General features: G+C 39.6%; 2 protein-coding genes across 2 annotated transcripts; both read right to left on the reverse strand.

The window, feature by feature from the left end:
- Positions 1–1,417: 1,417 nt before the first annotated feature.
- Positions 1,418–6,115, reverse strand: LOC131310768 (F-box protein SKIP14). Its single transcript, XM_058337964.1, has 2 exons — positions 4,327–6,115; positions 1,418–3,110 (listed from the first exon to the last, which is right to left on the reverse strand). Exons 1-2 carry the CDS (start codon positions 5,269–5,271, stop codon positions 2,550–2,552), a joined length of 1,506 nt encoding a protein of 501 aa, XP_058193947.1. The 5' UTR covers positions 5,272–6,115; the 3' UTR covers positions 1,418–2,549.
- Positions 6,116–12,462: 6,347 nt separating this feature from the next.
- LOC131310846 (uncharacterized) lies at positions 12,463–19,170 on the reverse strand. Its single transcript, XM_058338083.1, has 6 exons — positions 18,991–19,170; positions 18,754–18,890; positions 16,098–16,450; positions 14,704–14,800; positions 14,338–14,625; positions 12,463–13,627 (listed from the first exon to the last, which is right to left on the reverse strand). The coding sequence occupies exons 1-6, from the start codon at positions 19,139–19,141 to the stop codon at positions 12,650–12,652; spliced, it is 2,004 nt and encodes a 667-aa protein (XP_058194066.1). The 5' UTR covers positions 19,142–19,170; the 3' UTR covers positions 12,463–12,649.
- Between the last annotated feature and the right edge of the window lie 2,345 nt (positions 19,171–21,515).

Here is a 21,515-nt window from a genome sequence, read left to right on the forward strand (position 1 = left end):
CAAGTTGAGTTTTTCATTACTTATCCCGGGCTAGCCAAGGCATGGCAGGACATGTGCTTGCCACCAGGCTAGCCAAGGCAAGACACTGCTTGTGCTCGGCCAGTTGGCTTCTATGCCTCGTGCTAGCGCATTCTATGGGAGTCTGGTGTTAAGACTTTGATGATGATCGTATGTGGTTATTTGAAGGTCTAGAGGGTCTTGTAGATGATGATTATTGGCGCGTTACCCGTATGCATATGTTTGACAAGCAAAAAAAACATAGGTTGTAAATGAATCGAGCTCGAGTTATCGACTTGTTTAGTAAACGAGGCAAGTGGAGCTCGAGCCAAGCTCAAGCTCAAGTATTAGAAACAAGACAAGCTCGAGCTCGACAAAGCTCGACTCGTTAAGACTCGAGCCAAGCTCAAGCTCAAGTTTTTGAAACAAGCCAAGCTCGAGCTCGACAAAGCTTGGCTTGACTTGTTTACAGCCCTAGCCACAGCTAGTCAAATTGTTATCCCAGCAGCTCTCCCTTAGAAAATTAATGCAAAACGATATGTGTGATGGTAATTTTGGCATTTAAAATGCATTTGCTGAAGATAATGGTGCCATTCTACCAAGAAATTACTCACTTCGGGACCAATGGTCCTCTCACACTATTGACACACGATATTAGGTGGGTGTAGAATTATCTGGGACCGCAATTGAATAAATTTTTCTAGACGTATGATCATTGTAAACTCAGAATCTAAGGTGTGTTTGGAAATTAACGAAAGAGCAATGATCTCTTCGTTAAGTTAGGTTGTTATTTCCCTTCCTTTTTCTTTAAAACCAAACCAGGAAAAGCAAGGGCGAAACTGAGCAGTTAAAATAGTTTCACCCTACGAATTCAAAAAAAGTACTTATCGAAATCCATTGGAGCTGATTTCACAGGTCCACATAAAAAATTATTTTAAAACTTATGGGTATTTTTTGTTTTGTAGGACCCGAAGTGAATCCCACAAACGTGCGTTGGATATGTGCTGTGGACATATGCGGTGAGCCTAGACTTTCTGATGAGTAAAATAGCAATTGATAGTGTTTCATAGACTGGAGAAACTCAAGGCCGGCCATTATTACTGCAAAATTCATCCACCAAAAGCACGTTCACAAGCAATGCACGTGAATCATGGCACATCGGACGGCGCAAAAAACATCTGTATTTGAGTTGTGTCCGAAGCATTGAGTCTCCCAAGTATTTTGGTACTAGAAGAGCATGGGATTTACGAAACATGGAATGAAGTGAATGCTAGAGACGAAAGCATTCCAAAACTCACCTAGGGCTTCATTCCATTTCAAGATTTACAAACTACTCCATTTCTTGACAACAGAATAAAGAGATGAATTCATACACAAGACTTGATTGCTTACACGAAAAGTTCTAACTTATGCTTCCAAGTTTCTCATCATCTAGAACATGTGATTGTCATTCAAACAATGTGCAGAAAATCTTATTGCACGACATTTGAAAGGGATACAACAAGAGACATAAGAGCAGGCAGAGAGACGCCAGTGCGATGCTCTTTCAAAATAGAAAGATAAACATAATAAATCTAACACAGTCGTGCGGTGCAATAGTCTGGATAAAATCAGATTACATGAACGACATAAAGTAGATGGATTGGCAGTGGACCGAGCCGCGCAGTGGCGGTGCTGTGCTATCCGCCACAAACAATCTCCAGACAACCTAGTTGTATGAATAACAGACCAGCAGCATTTCACTCAAAAGGAATAAGCATAACATCCTTTGAGAAGCAAATGGAGACTTGATCAGAAAGAGAGGCACAAAACATCCACCAACGTTGCATGACCTCTTCTTCTTATCAACAAATTATCCACACATAGAGTCGTTCGAGAGGAGCCCATTAGCGCCTTAGACCCTTGCCAGGAGCCGATCAGTGCCAAAAGAAGACTCGCAGAGACATGTAACACCATTAAAGAGTTATACACAAAAAAAGTGAATTTTTATACCAGATGATTCCATCTGCTTTTTCTCTTGAATTTGAACTGAATGTAACTCTCTTCTCCTTTTCTCCCTTCTTTTCTTCACGACCAATAAACCCGAACTAGCCAAAGCAGCCACAAAAGTCCATCAAAAGAATCAGCAACTGACGGCCACAGAACCAAGAAGCATTGCCGAGAGAAAAAGAGAGAACATAATCCTTAAAGAAGACCTCAGAGACTTGCAGAGAAGTCGTGACATTTGAAGCTTCACCAGGAACATGTAACACCACAAAGAGTGACCCATATAAAAGTTTTAGTACTAGATCCCGTCTACTTTTTCCTTTAATTTTACTTCATTTTTTTCCTGCCTTTTCTCTTTTCTTTTCTCCACAAACAATGAACCCCAACTAGCCAAAGCGGCCACAAGAGTCCATAGAAAGGACCAACCAACAAAGACACTACAGAATCAAGAGGCAACAATGAGACAAAAAGAGACGATAATCTCAAACAGCTGCCTAACATCTTCTCAGGAGATACCTGGATAGCTCCCATAGTGCAAAAGCCACTAACTGCAGCAATATCGTCCTCTAGCCATGAAAACAGGAGGTATAACTCAGGTCCTGGAGCCCACCATTTTTAGGAAGACCATCCTTTCCATCTTGCCTATCCGGGGACTTGGGTAACTGCTTACAACAATCTGAACAAAGCCACTCCAGACAAAAAGTTTCTTCATACTCATTGTCGTTGATGCAGCAACCACACTGAACACACCGCGGTATGCAAAGCCTACATGCCCGACACTTTTGAGCGACATCCCTTCCTCTCTCTTGACAACCCTCGGCTGGGCAATCATAGACAAGCTTCAGTTTCTGGCATCTTGGGCATGTTTCAATATCGATTGCCCGCTCATCGTCACACAACAGATAGAGGTTTCCCCGGTGATAGAAATGGGGCTTGTGATCATTCTGATGAATGTTGTGGATATCAGCACCTAACAACAACTTCAACTGTTCAAAATGCTCATCGGTTACGCCATATAGTCCTCCAATTCGGAGGTGTTTTATACCCGGTGTGCCCTTACACTTGAAAGACTTCAGATTATTTACGATGCCCTCAACACTGAGTCTGGTACATCCAGGAACGCATAGCTGCATGGAAGCAAGAAAACTGTTAGCAGCTCATCACATCTCAAAGCAATTTTACAAACAACATAGAGCATTACATAACCACAGGGGAGAAAAAAAAAAAAAACGTGTGAGAAATTACATGCACAAATTAAGGGAATCATCCTTGCGAACTTGAAAATGCCAAAACTTCCAATTAACATAGGGCAGTAAACTGCAGGTGCACTGGCAGAAATGCTAGAGGGTCTTGTGAAGAATTGCAAGAAGCATGACATCGATTCAACACTCCCAAATAACAGGACAAAACCTACGATCCAACCTTCATTGCTGGTTCAACCTTCAAGAGTTTCATAAGAAGGGCAGTACTCAAAGATGATAATTAAATTATGTCACACACCCTCTGTCCCATTTTGGACTTTTTATCGTCCCAAATTGTATGTCAATATTGAAAGTTCAAGAACAAAGTCCTATAAAACTTCCCTTTTACCATTCTCTCTTGAATTGAAGTGACTAATGCAATATGAGAAGTTTAAATTCGTTAAATGTAACGACTATGTCCCCTAAATAAGTTGGATTTCCCTAATTGAACAAACAAAATGGGATAGAGGGAGTACTATTCTGGTCATTAATGTCCGATGGATAGGATCTGATTAATGAATTAGTATTACACCTCCCAAATCCCAATTATTACCAAAATGACATCAACCACTCTATGCAATATCCTTTCCAGTTATGCATTTGATGGTACGTTACACGTTCACATATCACAAAAACACTGGTGTAGCCCAAGGTCACCAAATAGTAAGCAAAAGGTCGCACTTTTTTTACATTTTTCATAACTTGTGGAAGCACTTCGGTAAACTATCAATAGGTCCTATTATGGACCAGAGTCAAACGAATGTTTGCGGAATGGGAAGTATGATCCAGCCTAAGCAGAAGGACCCAGGCTGAAACAAGATCACCAGAAGATTTAAGCTTGATGAAAAAGTAAGCATCACAGAGACTTAAATTAAGGACTTCAAGGCCCTGAACAAGCAGATTTTTTGGTTATGGATCACAAATACTGCCAGTAACAATCAAGCCAATAGTCATTGCAACAAAATCAGGCCCAGAGAGACCAACCAATCAACCACATAAAATATATTCCATGCAGGCAACAAATATAAAATGCATATGAATACTAAAACAGGTTCAAGAACCAATGTGAGAGCTACAATTGATAAGATAATGTCTTACTGACCTTGGTCAACCTGGGGTTACTCTCAAGCACACGCTTCAGACCGTCATCAGTGATCCTTTGGCACCCCACCAAGCTCAAGCACTGCAGGTTACCTTGTGCCCTGCAAGTTAATTGCAAGAGAACATCATCTGTAATTCTCTCATTCAACGGTTGATCAATGTGAATACTCCTCCACAAAAGGGTTTCACTTCGAACAGTTGAATGCAAATATTTACAAACTCGGTCCACGGAAAGAAGATCCCTGACACCCAGAAAACCGAGGGCGAAAACCAAACCCGCATGAGGAGCTTCACCATCTCCATCGGGACAACTTTGAGCAACCTCGTGACATTGTTGTATTTCCTGGCCAGCAGTACTAGTACTTTCGTCACAAAATATCATGGCATCATGCACCGTGGAAACGGAACCAAAACCATCTTGGGTCAAAGAGCTTCCCTCTCCCTTCTCATGGGTGCAACCTCCAACTTGACGAGCTGTATTAGACTTATTCTCGCCAAAATGAACCTTACTTGGAAATGCTTGAAACTGCATAGCATTGTTCCAAATGAAATTCAGACCAGCGAATAGATCGTACTCTCCTCTAGAAGTCCCGAAATGATTCCTCCCATATCCTCCATAATCCACTTCCAAATCCTCGAGCCAACCCGTAAGTGCGGTAAAAGTAGTACTTATATCCATGCCAAAAGGATCCGAAGGCAATAAATCAAGAACATCTCGGGAAGCAGACTCCGGTGAGCCACTCCTATCCACTCTATCCCTCCTCCCATAATCGAAACAACCTTCAATGTCTCGGTTTGAATGCCACGACGGCCTAACAAACCCATCCCCACTCCTCTCTGGAATCCCTTCCATGAGACAACCATTCGCAATCCTCATTGGAGAAACTAAATTGTCCTCAGATAAATGGGCCGGAAAGATTGGACGATGAGAGAAGTTCAACGCCATATTATACCCAAACCCCCTAAACCAATCAATCTATAGACGCAAACCCTCAACAGATGAAACCCTAATTTGCCGGGACAAACAAAAATGACAAAGCGACGTCTGGTATCGAAACCCTAATCGGTTGTCTATAGATGCAAACCCCCGGTTTCGTGTCGATTTCTCCACACGGATACAATAATGAAATAATCAGAGGAAAAATGAGTACCCTTTCTTTTTTTTGCTTTTCTTTTAGCTTTTTTTTTCCTTTTTTTTCAACGGATACAGAACGAAAAAAGAAAATCCGACAAGAAAACCCTCGATTTCAGATGCTAACTAAAACAACGCACCAAAAATCTCACGGAGTTTAACCTCAAAATCAGCTGCGGAATCAATCAGAAGACGAAGCAATCAATTTTTTTTTTCTTTCCTCTATTTCGGGCTGAACTAATGAAACTAGGGTTAAACAAATAAGTCGTATTTTACACGAAAATACAACTCAGATCTTAGAACGAAATATATAATGGAAATAAACGAAGATAATCAAAGCAAGACGAAGGGAATTGATTACCGCCGATGCTCGAAACCCTAATTTGCTTCGAAAGAACTCAATCGACAGAATGCATCGATATGTGACGACGTCGGGTTGAATCGAAACCCTAATTGGTCGTTCGTGTTTATATGCAGAATGTATATATCAACAAACCGATAATATCGTCTCCGACGTGGATATATATGCCGATCGGGTTCAGGGGAAGGGATGTAGAGAGAAGGAGAGAGGGGAGAAGGAGGAGGAGAGAGAAACCCAGAGGTGAAAAAAATTGGAAATCTAGAGAGAGAGAGAGAGATGGGGGAGGGAAGGGAGGGGATGAGGGTTTGGGAAGTGTGTCCAATTTTAGGAGAGAGAGAAGGGGGGGTGGGGTCAGGGACACGTGGCGGGTTGAAAAGAGTTACTGGTATTTCGGTAGAGTGTGTGGCGGGAGAGGAAATCCTGTGGTGGCTTGTTCCTTGTTTGTAGCTGGGGTTTCTTTTTACCAGAGGTTAGGGTTGGTACAGGAACCAAGAGCACGTGTTTGTTTGTTTGTTTGAATAAGTTAGTATTTGGCTCGTTCGACTTACGATATATAAAAAGTTCAAGTTGCTCGAGATCAAATTGTGTTCGGTACAATCTCGTTCAAGATTGTCTCGTCTCATAAATGAACTTAACTTAGTTTAAGCATGTTTTAAAAGTCTGTACTCACATCATAAGGGTGCGTTCATTTGAACTTTATTTTTGGAGGTTAACTTATTTTTTACCCTTTTGAAACTTAATTTAAAATGTTTATTATTACTGACTATTACGAACTTGGGCTAAGCTTGCAGTTCCAACTAGTCGATTATGGGGTCATGAATTTCATTTTTTGATTCCTAGCTAGCTAATTCGCATGTCGACAGTCATGTTTGTCCTCTTTTTCTGCCTTTATGAAAGCACGTTATAAAAGGGCTATCATGTTCATTTTTTTCAAATCGAACTGGAACAAATAACTGTTGGGTTCGCTCGACTCATTTATTACCCCTATCCAAGGTGAGAGAAATACAACGAGGAAATTTTAAGAATCAACGGAGAGAGGAGGGGAAGAGGAGAAATTTTTCGGTGCCCTCCGGGCAAAGGCATGGGGAGTCAAAGATAGACACTTTGGTGCCTTAACTCCTATTTTCACCAAACATTTATGTAGGATTTACACACTGTGTGATAAGACCATGCAATTATGTGGTGGATAAGAAACAAGACATGATGTGTCCTTGCTCGCACCGAATAATTTTTCAGCCACGAGGGTCTGGACATGTGACCAATTAGGAAAGGGAGAAGGGGTGGAATGATGGACACGTGTAGGGATGGAAAGAGTTACTAGTATTTCGGTATGGTATATGGCGGGAGACGAAAGTTCCTTCTTTGTAGCGGGGTTTTTCACCGGGCACCGGAGCTTCCGGGACTCGGGATGCTGTAGATCGCTTCCCTGTAGACCGTAGTGCATCATGTAAGGTAGATCCAAAGCGTTTATCTCGGCAATCAATTGTTCATTCTTACTGGTCATTGTTAACTCTTATCTTTTAAAGTTAACAAACATATCTGAACCATTGATTGTCAAGATAGACGATTCAAATCTTTCCTACAGTGTGCACTAAAGAAGAGCGCTTATAACATCCCCGGATCCGTTTCCAAGAGTTTGGTAATACTACCTAACCTAATAAATAAGCACATGCCTAATCTATATCTATCACATTAATTAGTGTTTAGGAAAACATTTACTAGTTGATAAATTGATTTGGTTGATAAATTTCACTTGTTTTCGAAACTAATGTTCTTACTTGAGCTAGAGGAGATTACTCGGTAACGAGTTAGTATTGTTCCAAGTCCTTTCTCACCACACATTGATAAACATTGGTGTGGGACATAGTGACGTAAAAGCCTTATCTATGACAAATTATTATGGTTTTCTGGTAGGAGTGCAAAATAAACCAACCTACTCGAGTTTTAGCTTCTATTCGCTTGTAAAAAGCTCATTTAATATTTTCTAAAGCTCCTTAAGTTTCAATCAAGATTGAACGAGCAACTATTCGGCTCAATTGGCTTATGATGTAGTATAAAAATTCTCAAGTACTCAAGTCCGGCTCAATTAAAACTTGTTAGAGATCGATAAAAAAATGCACAAAGACATGTTTCAAATTTCAGACCTGCTCCAAAGATAAACTAGTCATCAAATTTAAACAAATGTGATCATTTTGATTAGTGTTAGAATGACGTGCGATTCTATAATTATATAAAGATAGATTAGAGTTGGAACCATGATATCATGGAAAGGTCTTGCTTAACAACTTCTCAGTTGATATTTTAGGGAGGTTTGGACCGACATTTTCCTATTTGTTCTCAATTTTTTTCCTCAAATACTTTCTATGACAATTGTCCAGAAGAAATGGCGAAGAAAAGACGCTTACCTATAACGATAAGATTCCAATCGTGACATCATTTATACTCGGTGAGGGAGCGATTTGAAGTGTCTTTTATGAAAAAATAGCGACAAGAAATGCAAGAAGAAAAAAAAAAATTTGTTATCCATAATGATCCTAACATTATATATACTCGGTAAGAGAGCAACTAGTCTACGGCCGCATTATCTTATGAACCACCCGGGGCAATAACTATTAAGAAAACGATTACCAAAATGAAGGGATTAAAAAAGATTGGACTACTAATAAATTTTTATCACATTATTTTTTTTTGAAAACAAATTGGTATCTCATTAATGTAGATGAAAAATTGATCTTTCTCCAACAAGATGGGGTCATTTCCAATTTCCAAATGCTTCAAAAAGTATTGCTTATGAGCTAAGTTTAATGTGGCCCAACTTAAATTTTGTATTTCGGAAAGTATACAGGTACAATAAGAGCTGTACAAGCACCGCGTACAACACCTTTTTGGATCCGTTTCAAATTCTAAAAAGATGATCGGAGTCGCTCATTTTGTTCCAAATAATTTGTTTAGCGTTCCTGTAAAAAAATCAGCTCAATAGCCTCCATCCAGTATCAGTAAGTGTGTTTACAAAACATCCTTTTTTTTGTTTTAGAATACAGGCTAAATTCTGAGGCAAAAAACGACGTTTTGTAAACACTTTTACCGATATCAGATAGAACTAATTTTTTACCAGGATCCTAAACAAATTATTTTAAACAAAATGAGCGGCTCCGATCATTTTTTTGGAACCCAAAATGGATCCAAAAGAGTGTTGTACGCGGTGTTTGTACAGTTCTTGCTGTACCTATAGCACCTCTGTTTGTATTTTTCCCCACTTTGAGTTTCATCATATTTAATATTTAATAGCATTAGAGTCAAAGGACAATTAAATATATACTAATTCAAATAAAACACAGATCTAATGAAGGATTATTTGAGTGGGTTAAGTTTGACCCAGATACAAGTCTCTGTCTCTCCGACCAAGACTGTTTCGGGTTTGGCTTACTCGTGACCCGATCCATTTCGGCAGCTAGGAGGTAAGTAAATTTCTGTTATTGTACAATTTTAACAAAGTAAATTTCAGGTTTGCTAACTGGATACAGAGGCCAGATATGCTATTACCCAGATACTATATCCGAACTATTTATATCTGTTATTTACCACCCGAATATAGATGGTTGATATTATATCCTCCAAATTGTATATCCACCTATAGGCAAATATAATAATATCACCTCCCCCTATCCTTATTGTATTTGCTTCATAGTTGGCTTTTTAATTACGAAAATGCCACATTTCCCTATATATATTCTTCCTATATATACCTCTGATGCGGAGCGAAGAATTTTGGTTAGTGGGGTCAAAAATAATTTTTCTATATACTAAACTAAAATACATCTCCATTAAAAGGTTAATTATAAGGTAGATTATACACTGATAGAACTGAGTTTTTTTTTAATAATTGGTACCAAATATTTATTAATTATATTTTAAAAACAATGAATGATAGCTTGGTTTATAGTATTATCAACTCTCGAAAAGGAAGAAAATTAATGCATGTGGTTTCTTTACATTCGAAATAAGTTGAGGCAATTTATCGAATTTTTGTGAGGTCAAACTAGAAAAATGACTGCAAACTATCAAATGTCGATATGAGAAATCAACGTGAGTGGGGTCAAGTGATCCCATTTATCTCTACGTGTCTCCGTCCTTACCTTACCTCTGTATAATATACATGTTCTATATCGGCTTCTTTTATCGTATATTTTCTGATACTATATCGACTCAAAACTAATTCCGTCGGTGAATGGCCCGCAGTAGATTTGAAATATCTTCGGAACAAAAATGCTTTCATGCTCAGGTCCCACACGCATAGAATTTGTTCCACACACGCACGAGGAAACGTTGTGTGCAAGTTTTGGATGTTTTGGGTACTTCCGGGCCCACATGATGATCAAGACAACTACTATTCTTTTATCTTCATATATATATTTTTATGTTATTGGATTAATATAGTAAGCAAACAAATAAAAGTCCGTCTTAGTGTGCTCTCCAAGAAATTTAAAAAAAAAAGTTTGCTTTGGACAGTGGAACTTTCCAATTCAAAAGTTAGGGAAGACGACTTCTTGAATTTTTAGGGAAATAGTATAAAGAGAATTAGAGAAAAGAACTTCTCATAAATAGAATGTATTGTCAACTCAATAAGAGGGGATATAAACTCCATAATAAGCGTCTTATAATTATCTACTCTTTTTGTTGGGTTTGGGAAAACGAATGTGTATATATCCGTAGACGGAACCCGAATTAATCGTAACAATATCTAAAACCATCATTCTTTGAAATGAAAGAACTAAAATTTTCAGTAATGATTTTGTAAAAAAAAGTACGATTATTAAAAGCCAAATAATGCAGTATGGTTACCAAGGGGTGGAGTGCCAAAATTTATTGCCTTAAAAACTTTTTTCTAGAAAACTTTGGCTATTCTGTGAGGTCAAATTTGTAAAGTAACAGTGCAAAATGTTACCTACTCAGCTACTTTCTTCCATTTCAGCGGTGTCATGCCACTCCTAGTATTTTTTTTTTTAAAAGTACGAATACACCATTTAATGTACACTAATTAAATATCAGATCGTGTGAGTCTCTATAAAAAATATCAGCAAGGACAAAAATTGGCGAACCAACCAAGCTCATACCATTTTTCGAATGAGTTGACATTAATTTTGCATCAACCATTAATTAAACAACTCTGATCATTAATTTGGAACCCAAAAAAATATCGCACGCAACCTGGCATACATTTGGCACGTAAGTAGCAGCGTGACCATAGTTGGGCTCAAAATATTGTTTAGGTTTCATTGCAAGAAAACTTCAAGTTTAAGAGCGCCTTCAATTTTTAAGATGATCACCAATCTATGGTAGATCTGGAGCTTCTGCATCTGACGACTTTCTCGAGGTGACAGTGGTGGAGTTCTGCCATACATTTGGCATGTAAGTAGCAGCGTGACCATAGTTGGACTCAAAATATTGTTTAGGCTTCGTTGCAAGAAAACTTCAAGTTTAAGAGTGCCTTCAATTTTTAGGATGATCACCAATATCTATGTTAGATCTGGAGCTTCTGCATCCAACGACTTTCTCGAGGTGACGGCGGTGGAGTTCCTCCAGAAGCGGTAGTGGCAACCGTGGTGGCAACAACGCGACAACAGAGGGCTTGTTGTTTTTTGCAAGATGTAGATATGATTCTTCCAAAATCCAGTCTTGAGTGGTCTCCTTGGTTTTTTGCTACCTTTAATGTTTTTTTGCGGCTTTTGTATTATAGTTTTTTAGGTTGTTTTTCTTGTATTTTCGGACCCATATTTTCTTGTACTTCTTAAAAAAAAAGAGTGCCTTCATTTCGTTTTCCATTTTTTCATTTTATTGGACTAACATTATCCAAACAAACCATCAGTACATAGCTTTATGGTCTCACTCAGAGTACCTTATCATGGCTTTATGGTCTCACTCAGAGTACCTTATCGGTATCCCCCAAGCTATCCACTAAAATCTCAAAGCTAATAGCATTCACATTGTGATAAGTAAATGGAATAAGCAAATTTAATAATACTAAAAAATCATCCAACATTGTAATAAGTAAACTTACAAGTCTTTTGGCAAATAATCAAATTCCACTTATTTCATAACCAAATTTAACAACTTTTACCAATAACCAAAACCGATCAATAGCCAAATTCGGATTTTTAATAAACGAGTTCTAATCACTCACCCGACCACACCAAATTATTCATCTTGACCAGACGATTCCAAAACTGAAAGACCAATCGTCGTAAACCTCCTCATGCTCCAAATTGAGTAAAGGCACGTGATATCACACGCAGCCTCTTTAGGCAGCATGTGAGGGCGCGTGAAAATGTTTTTGGCAATTAACTTTTCAGTTTTCGAATTATCTCATTGAGACAAATAATTTGGTGTGATTGGGTGCGTGATTGAAACTCATTTACGATTGGACAGATGAGCATCGTGTATAGTGGGTTTTTTTTTTTTTTAGAAATGCAAAAATAACCAATGTTGAGAAAGAAGTTGTTAAATTTGATTATAGACTAAATGAATAATCAAATACTGACATGACACATTTAAATTATTAATTTTAATTATTACCATTGCGGATGCTCTAAGTTAAGACCAGATAAGATCTACCAATAGATTTTGATGCTACCACATACATAAGATACTTTAAAATGGTTAACTAGGCTTCATGTAAAGGAAAACCACAACACTTCATGAAGCCAAATGATAAAACAACAACCAAAAAAAAAAAAAACCTGTATTCCTCAAAAAAAAAAAAAAGAAAATAAAGCTGCAAATGACTCAATTTTTTCCCAAAAAAACAAAGACAAAAAATGGTTCTCTTTCCCTCTAATTCCTGGACTTCTTTCTAGATGACTTAGAAGAAGCCTTGGGCTGCTCTGCAACTGCATTCTGCGAAGCTGCTTTGGCAGTAGTAGCTTGGTTTGATTTCGAATTGGCATTGGTAGCCTCTTTCGCCACTGCGCCCTGAGACCCTCTCACCTGGGCCGCCCTCTTATCCTTCCTCTTCGGCCTGAAAGTAGATCTCTCCCTCTTAGGCAGCCACCGCTCAGGATCCGGTGGAGGACCTGGATTAGCCGGGTCAAACCCTTTTGGATACTTTGGCTTCCTCTTCCTCTTCTTCTTGGCCTTCTCCTTACTCTTACTTTCAGACGGTTCCACGGTCCCCACATGAGGCCCGTTTTCCACATGCTTTGCACCTGAAGTTTTCTCCAAACCATCAACATCAACTGATTTCAAACCGGGCAGCGGCTTCAGCTTCTTCTCGTACGCTTCAGCCTTATCGATATCCGAATGAGCAGCCGTCTTAATAAGCCCAACCAAAGCCTCGACACTTCCGTGGCTTTTAACGAGCTCCTCATACAATTTGGCTGCCTCCTCCTTTCTACCATGCTTGAGCTTAAAGGCTGCTGCCTCTTGCACGATAACATGGCGCTTGTTGTCTTCCGACGACATGGCATTCGCCCACCACTTTATCGCGGAATCGAAAATGGAAACGGCTCCGTCGATGTCACCGGCACGCTCCTTGAGCGACACGAGGGTGGCAACGGTGGCAGGCATGTGTTGGATTTCAGGTATCTTAGATAGGGACTCAGCCGCAACTTGTGGGTGGCCCGCGGAAGCAGCAACTTGTGCCCTCGCGAGGAGAACCACCTTTGATTTGTCAGGGAACTTTTCAGAATATTGACCTAGCAATTCTTCGGCTCTTCCGGCCTTGTTTTCCCTCACAAAGACTGCGGCTTGAAGCAATATTGGTATCACACTATCTGGAAACATGTCTGGCAGCACAGCAACAAGTTCTCGAGCCTGCAAATACCATCAATACCAATATGAAAATCTTATTTACACACACCTAAATTCACAAACACCCCTAAACTTGCAAACCCTAGGTTTCATGTCCAAATTTTTTTATTTTATTTTATGAAGAATTATGTATTGTTCCAAAGGAAGGGATTCCCGAGAAGAAAGACGATCAACTCTGGCTTAAAACCCCTAAAACTTGGGAGTTCAATATATGCCACCAGAACAAAGCCGTCAAGAAATCGATCCTTAGATCTCTCAGTCTTGCAGCCGAAAGAAGAGGCAATAAGCACAGATTGCATGGAGATAGATATATACATAAATGAAATACGTTTATCAGTTTCCCCAGGTCTACGTAAATCCTATAGGACAGCAGATCAAGGATATTTACCCATTACGAGGATCTCAGCTCTCCCTCGCGAGGTGAGATTGCATCCCTCCATTTGGTAGGAACGGCTTTCTTTCTCACAGAGGTAGGCTCCAGTTTCCCCAGGTTTCTTGTCAATTACAAACAGAAAATACAAGAACCCAAATTATTAGAGGATATCGGAGTTATTTTTTTATTTGTTTTCTTGGTTTTGCCCTTCACCTTGTGAACACATAACAAAAAAAAATATCCTAAAAGAAAACTGGCCCTATTATAAGACAACGCCCTGGAAATCTTCGAGTTTAACAGCGGAAGATCATAAAGGAGGTGAGGGAGAGAAATTTAAGACCTGATCCATCTTATTTGAATGAAGTAGCAGAAGCACTCGATTGGTGTATATTGCTTCTCTTTGCTTCGACGAAAGCTTCAAGTCCAGTCCACGAGCAAGCTGGAAACTCTGGGTCCCGCTGCCTTTCTCTATCAATCGATCAAGTTTCCTGAGGCTATCCGAGACATCTTTTGGACCCTTCAATGATACAAGATTGTTGGTTGCTACCGCTAGTGACGATTCATCTGCCAGATTTCTCTTTATGATATCCGTGAAAGCTTCAATGGCTTCTTGTGTGTGCCCCAGGAGCTGATGAAAAAAGCCAACTTAGATAAAATGAAAAATGAAAGTTGTCGAAAGAAGAGAGATAGTGTGTCCATATTATACCTGCTGAATATGTGCCAACTGCACAGTTATTGGAGCCAATTCAGTCTCTATGTCATCATCAGCCAAATTCTCTTCCATAAGAGCCTCTTGACCAATTCTGTCACAGAGAGAAAATAGTTACATCTCCTTCAAATATCCAAAGGAGATTTGTGCCGTTTAAGAAGGAACATAAAATAGTAGGAACTTCTAAAGAGAAATTTTGCAGAAACGGACCCAACAACAGTGGTTCTGAAACATGTTAATACCAATTCAAGGCTCTGGCCCTAATCCTAAAGTGGAGAGTATACGGTTTAAACCATCACCCAAAGAGCATGTGGGCATTACGGTTGCAGCAACATTATAAGGTCTAGACATGCCAATTGAGCCACCAAAGTCCTCTCAAGCCATGTGAAGGGAAACCCACCAAGCTTGACAATACCGATTAAAAATATTCATTCTGTGAAATGTAAGAGAGAATAACAGGATTGCACATTGTTCACCGCATTACTTCTCGGAGAAAAAATAATGGGATGGCTCTGCATTACACAAGAAGGACAAGGCAAAATTTCCGAATTCAGCTGTACAGTGTTGCCCAAGTCCATAAGAGATGCAGACTCGCCTAACATCCACGTACCAACAACATGCAGCAGACAGTGTGCATTGGATACATGCATAGAATGAAGATGATATTCTTATTGTATAGACTTTATCCTTCAATTCCACATACACGAAAAAGTGTTAACCTTCTAAAAAAACACATGCTTCAACCACATTAGGGTGGCATACCAACTCTGCACTATCTGAGCACTTAATGGGTTCTACATGAATCCTACATTAGCAAAACAAGTTTTCAAGTCAAAGCAAGCGGCAATGATTCCTTAATCTATTGTCTCAAAATCCATCTGTCAGGTTGTAAGATGTGTATCTATTCTCGGCATTCTTACTAAAGATATAGTTTGTAAAGGAATTGTCGTTGACACTTGACAGCACCTAATAGAATGAGAGGCAGGGTTTGGAAGACATACTTTACTGTGAACACAGCACATACGAGTCATGGACCCAAACAGAAACGAGAATGTCCAACAAGCTGACCAGAAGGGACACATTTTCTTTCCACGACAAGTGATTTCCAAGCAATAATGTTTTGAAAACCCAGGTACTATATCTCCTAGCTCATATGCTTTAGTTTCTAATATAGTTTCATCAAAACATCAAACCAGCACTCTTTGCTGAATAGGAATGAAGAAGGGCCAACGAAAAAGAAGTACTGAAGCAGGTCAATAACAGATAGAGATGGAAGCAAGAGCAGTGGAAGTAAAGAGATAATCCCACTGGTAGTGCCTGAACTAGCATTAACTAGTTAGAAAGTGGATTGCATGTTCTAGTCAATTCTCAAGCAAAAGATTGTGGATCACCTTCGAGCTGACAGTAGCAGTTGCTCTGCATCTGAATGCTTGTTCCTTTCAATCAATGAACAAGCAGTGTTGTATGCCAACTCAAAGCTACTTGTTGCTTTCACTCTGAGTGCCTCCATCACTCCTTGCACTTCAGAAGCCCTCCCAGCAGAGACTAAACCAGCAACAAGATTTATCTCCAAGGACTCTATCTTGGACTTCTGAAGCTTTTGATAAATGTCCAAAGAAGCATCCATTTTTCCCATACGAAAAAGAATCTGAGATTGCAGTAGCATGATTGCAGAGTTTCCCTCTTGGCCTTTCAAAGCTTCTAAAGCTTCATTTAACTTATTTTGTCTGTACAAGCAGTATGCCTGACGGGGAATGAAAAAGATAACAAAGAAATAGATCAACAAGAGCTAACTAAAGCCTGTTACAGAAGCAACACACACAGCAAAAAATAAAACCTACAACACAGTAAGAATTTGGGGAGAAATTCCTCAAAGATATGTACGTACTTATAATTAGATGCTTTGGTGTTACAGAAACATAACAAACAATATCCATTCAAGGAGAGAGCTTCTCTCTCAATTGCAGTTTTTGTCGGTTGCTCTAGTTCTGGTTCTCGTTTTGGCTCGATTGTCATGGAGATTTCTCAGGGGCCATCTACGAGGCCCAATTCCAAGTTTAGGAATGTTCTTCGTTGAAATATGCGGATGTTGGTGGGGCTAGGGTTTCACCTGGTTCTGGTGAAAGGAATGTTTGTCATATTGATCTCATTGAACTCTTGAGAAGGCAACAGTCCCGAATTATGATCACTTGTTGATTAATGATACAGATGGGCCTGCTGCTGGACAAATTAAGGACTTGAAGGCAGAAATTCTTTTGCTGAAGAAGAATTTGGAGGAAAAGGCCCTTGCGATACATCCTGAACAGGGTACGGCTTCTTCCCCTTCTTGGAAAGATAAAGTTGTTTCAGATACATCTCTCACTCATATGTCTCCGTGTGTGTTGAATGATAAACTGTTTGAGTGTTTGTTAACCCTCCTTTGGAAGTTGAAAATTCTGGGGCTTCTAAATCGAACGATTGTGTTGTAGGCTATTTTGCTGATAAGAAATTACCTTTTATGGATTTTAAGAGTATCGCAGGAAAGATTTGGGGTAAGTTTGGATTGCCTGAGGTTCTGTCAAACGATAAAGGATTTTTCATTTTTCAATTTGATCAGGCTGGGGCTTATAGGCAGCTTGTTAGCAGGCCCATGGCATTTTGGGGGCAGGTTGCTTGTTCTCAAACAATGGCATCCCCATATGAATCTTGAAAAGGAGCCCGTGAAGAAGGTCCTTATTTGGGCACATTTCCTTTGGAGTTATGGACAGAGCAGGGCCTGAGTTATGTGGCCAGTGCTGTAGGGAAACCTCTTTATGCTGACCAATTAACTGAGTCTTGAAAAAAAAATTAGCTATGCCAAAATACATGTAGAGGTGGATGTGGATTATGTTCTTCCCGAAGCTTTGAGCTATCTCGCTCAAATGGATCTAAGTTTACTTCAAAGTTTGGTATCCTTGGCGTCCTCTGAAGACTGAAATGTATAGGACCTGTCACGTGGTTAAGGAGGTGGTCCAGAATCAAGTCTGGCAAGTGAAGAGTAGGAATGCTGTTGTGCAGGAGCCATCGCCTTCATCTGCAGCTGTTTCTGCTGGTATGATGTCGTCCTCTTTCAGTTGCTGATGGTCTGGAGCCTCAAGTGCCTTTGGGTGGTAACAGTAGTATAAAGTTGAAGGGTAAGAATACCAAGAGTGAGGATTTGGGGTTTATTGATCAAATGAGAAGTCCAATGGTTGCTAGTGCATCTCATGACGTTATGGTTGGTCTGCCTTCTCCTGTAGATTCTAATAAGTTTTCTGTACTAAGGGTTGGGGATGATGTGGAGGAGGCAACTAACATTATTTTGCCTTCTGAGGATGAATTGACAGCTGCCATGGTCCATAATGCTTCCCCTGAGGTTCCAAAGAAGAAGGGCAGGAAAAGAGGCAAGGAAAATGTTTAAACTAACCTACTTCTTGCACTTGTATAACCTTTGCCAACATACATTTGCCTAACAGGTGCCAAAATCATGAAAAAAACCCAGCTCAAATACATCCGATTACCATACATTTTCACAAACTATTGTCTCAGTAAACAATGAACCAGCATGTGTGTAACGTGTTCATAAAGACCCTCATAAATCAAGAAAAAGTTGGTATAATCGCATAACAGTCTAGGTACCAATAGCTTCAAACTCGAATTGAGAGCTAACTGTGTTCGTTTTGAGCACACCAGTTCCTCTGTACCAAATCCCCTGGTTCCCGTGTACCAAAGTGTTTTGAGCTGTTACATCATGTTAAATTTTAGAATATAAAAACTGGCATGTAATCTAATGATTGAAAATGAACGGTAACCGGTACAGAAAAATTGATCCCCATTTTGAGTCTCTAGATTCAACTCCTCTCTATGCGACTATGCGCATCGTTCCCACTAAGTTTTCTCTACAATTACTCTTCTCATTTCTCTATCTATCTATCACCTCTCATTACCTCAAAAACCAAACCAAACCAAACAAAGTAAACTTCCTACTTGAGAAACAACACACTAGCATAGTCGAAACTGAAAAAGTAGGTACAACTGAGAGACGATCACCTTGAAGAAACTGAGATCAATTTGGATCCTTCTAGAAGCCTCCATGGTCGCAAGAGCCTCATCGATGCTATCGTTCTTAATTAACGCCACGATCTTACACCGAATGGCGTCCTCGTCATTCGGGGCAATTGAGAGCACTGTTAAACACATATTCATCAGAATTCAAAAGACGCGCTAGGGTTCGTATGTTCGTAATCTTATGCAATCGAGATAAATATGTGTGTTTTAGATAATGACCTTGATCTGCGACTTTGACGGCTTGCTCGTGTTCCGACCTCTGGATGTGGCGATTGAGAGCTGTGAAGAGGTCTTCGACGGCGATTGCGGGCTGTGACGCCGTTGCCGGCGAGGGTGAGGGTTTTGGCTTCTCTTTCGCCTTGGGAGCCATGGCTGCGGCGTTCTGTACGTTTCGGTCTGTTTTTTTAGATAACTTTCTTTCATTCTGTTTTATTGGAAAAATTACATATTTAACCCCATAGTTTGACTCATTTCCTAAATCAAAACCTGATATTTCAATGTGAACAACTAAAAACCACATAGTTCCACACATTTCACAATTCGAACCCTCCGTTCACCTCCGTTAGCCAACTTAACATGTCCCCTTTTCTACAACTCCCCACCCCCCTTCTCTTTCTTTCTCACTTGCTTTTCCTCCCACTAGTACCTTCTCTCTCTGAATGTAACCTTAGAAAGGACATTTAAGAAAAAAAAAATAGAGATATGAAGTCTATTTTAGAGAAATAGAGAGATAAAATCACTTGAATAAATCCAACCTAAAATTTGATTGAAAAACCCCATCTACAATTTGAAAAAGGTAGTAAAATGGATAGCTTGAAAAGAGATAGACCATCGTGGGACTATAATATATTGAGCATAAGAAGTCTAGGGAGTGGGCCCAACATGGCGGTATAGCGTCAAAGTAAACAGTCATGCAACAGTGGTTTTGGTTACTTTCTAAAGAGAGTAGTAAATGGGTGGGTCCAAGGGTTATGGGTAAGTGAGGAAAATTAGTATTGCCGATGGCGCACAAAAGAGTTCAGGGAGAGGGTTTCTGGCTATGGTGGTGGAGAATTTGGGGCACGATAATGGGGGCGGTAGTGCTCGGGTGTGGTGATGAAGGTGGTAATAGAAGTGGGCGTGTACGTGGAAAGTGAAATAAAGCAAGAAAAGGAGGCATGTGGAATGAGAGATAGGTGGGTGTGTACGGGGATGGGTAATCGACGATGAGGCTGCCCGAGTGGCTATCAAAAAGGAAGGGCTGATAAGGGAAGTTTGATTCCCAATTTTTCTTTATATTCCATTTTTTTGGTAAATACTTTATAATTTTATCCTAAATTAACTTCAAGTATGAATGATATGGGAGAGCATACTTAGGTGTCAAATAAGAATAACTAATATCATGAGTGTGGTGAACCGGGAAGGAGGAGAGAGGGGTTTGGTGATGAATAATGGTGGTTTTATGCTGGGAAAAAGGAGAGAGAGAGAGAGTGAAGGTGACATGGGGTAATTCTGTTAAATAGGCTAACAGGGGTGAACAAAGGGTTCCAATTGTAGCACGTCTGGAACTGCGGGGTTTTAGTTGTTCAAAATGAAATCTCAGGCTTTAATTTCAGAAAGGGATCAAACTCTGGGATTTATTATGTAATCTTCTCTTCTTTTTCTTTTTTTTTGGTTAAATTCTCTCTCTTTTACTTGGTGCTTGATGAGGGAAGGAGCTTGGGTGCGACCGTGCGAGGAACCTATGGTTGGCACGTTAGAAGGAAGATGCGTTGATGTCTGATGGTGTAGCCAGAGGTGATAAACGAGCCAAGCGGCCGAGTGGGTAGTTGATTAGTGGGTAGTTGATTAATCTTGTGAAAACTTAACGAGTTCAAAAAATGTGCTTAAACTCAGTTTGTTTATAAGACGAGTTGATCTTGAACAACTTTCAATTAATAGCTTGTTTCGAACGTGGTTTAAAACCTTAACGAACTTCAAAAAGTTGTTCAAGCTTGGGTGGGAGACTGTTTGGCACCTTTGGGTGTATTTTCTGTTCTGGTTTTCTGATTTTAGTTCAAACAATGAAACAACTCAGTTTTCGAAACATTGCAAAAAATATTCTTTTGGGTTTCTGAAAATGTTTTTAAGGGTCCGGGTTTTGTTGTGTGACTTGTGTCTTGGGCCTTTAACATGCTGCTATGAGTTCTATACGAGATCTTCTTTTATCTAATTCATTTGACCCAAATTGTTACGTAGTTTATTTGATTCGTAGAGTATGTTATTTATATAGAGAAAAATGTGTCACGTTTACGTGTATAAACGATGTTTAGTCCAAAATAAAAATAAGCCCAAATTGGTCATTTTCCGAAAAAGAATCATTCATAATACAAATGCGCTAAAAAACGAAATAAAAGTTACTCCATGTGGTATCGATGGCATATCGCCTGAGCAATATTTATACAAAAAAAAAAATTACCACGCGACATTGTTGCCACCATTAAAAATTGACGTCAAAAACTTAAATGAAAAAGACCAGAAGTCCACTAAAGGAAAAAAAAAAACAGATTAGGAGATGGTGTTGTGCACAGCCAGACCGTCCATCTCGACAATCAATGGTTCAAATTGCTTGGTGTTGTGCGTCATCTCAACCATCTAAGTTTTAACCGTCTCGGCAATCCTAACAATTTATTGCCGAGACGAACGGTCCGGAAGTGAACAGCACGACGTGCACAACACCATCCCCAATCCCCAAAAAACATATGCATGTGTGAAGATTTCTAAGA

The sequence above is a fragment of the Rhododendron vialii genome, chromosome 12a, assembly GCF_030253575.1.
Source record: "Rhododendron vialii isolate Sample 1 chromosome 12a, ASM3025357v1".
NCBI classification, from domain to species: Eukaryota; Viridiplantae; Streptophyta; class Magnoliopsida; order Ericales; family Ericaceae; genus Rhododendron; species Rhododendron vialii.

Excerpts from the sequence above, each read along its gene's own strand:
- LOC131310768 (XM_058337964.1), bottom strand. The coding sequence starts at position 5,271 with ATGGCGTTGAACTTCTCTCATCGTCCAATCTTTCCGGCCCATTTATCT. Across the intron at positions 3,111-4,326 it reads GTAACCCCAGGTTGACCAAG|CTATGCGTTCCTGGATGTAC; the intron begins GTCAGTAAGACA and ends GCTTCCATGCAG.
- LOC131310846 (XM_058338083.1), bottom strand. The coding sequence starts at position 19,141 with ATGGCTCCCAAGGCGAAAGAGAAGCCAAAACCCTCACCCTCGCCGGCA. Across the intron at positions 16,451-18,753 it reads TTGATCTCAGTTTCTTCAAG|GCATACTGCTTGTACAGACA; the intron begins GTGATCGTCTCT and ends ATTCCCCGTCAG. Across the intron at positions 13,628-14,337 it reads ATTCAAATAAGATGGATCAG|GCTCGAGAACTTGTTGCTGT; the intron begins GTCTTAAATTTC and ends TGGTATTTGCAG.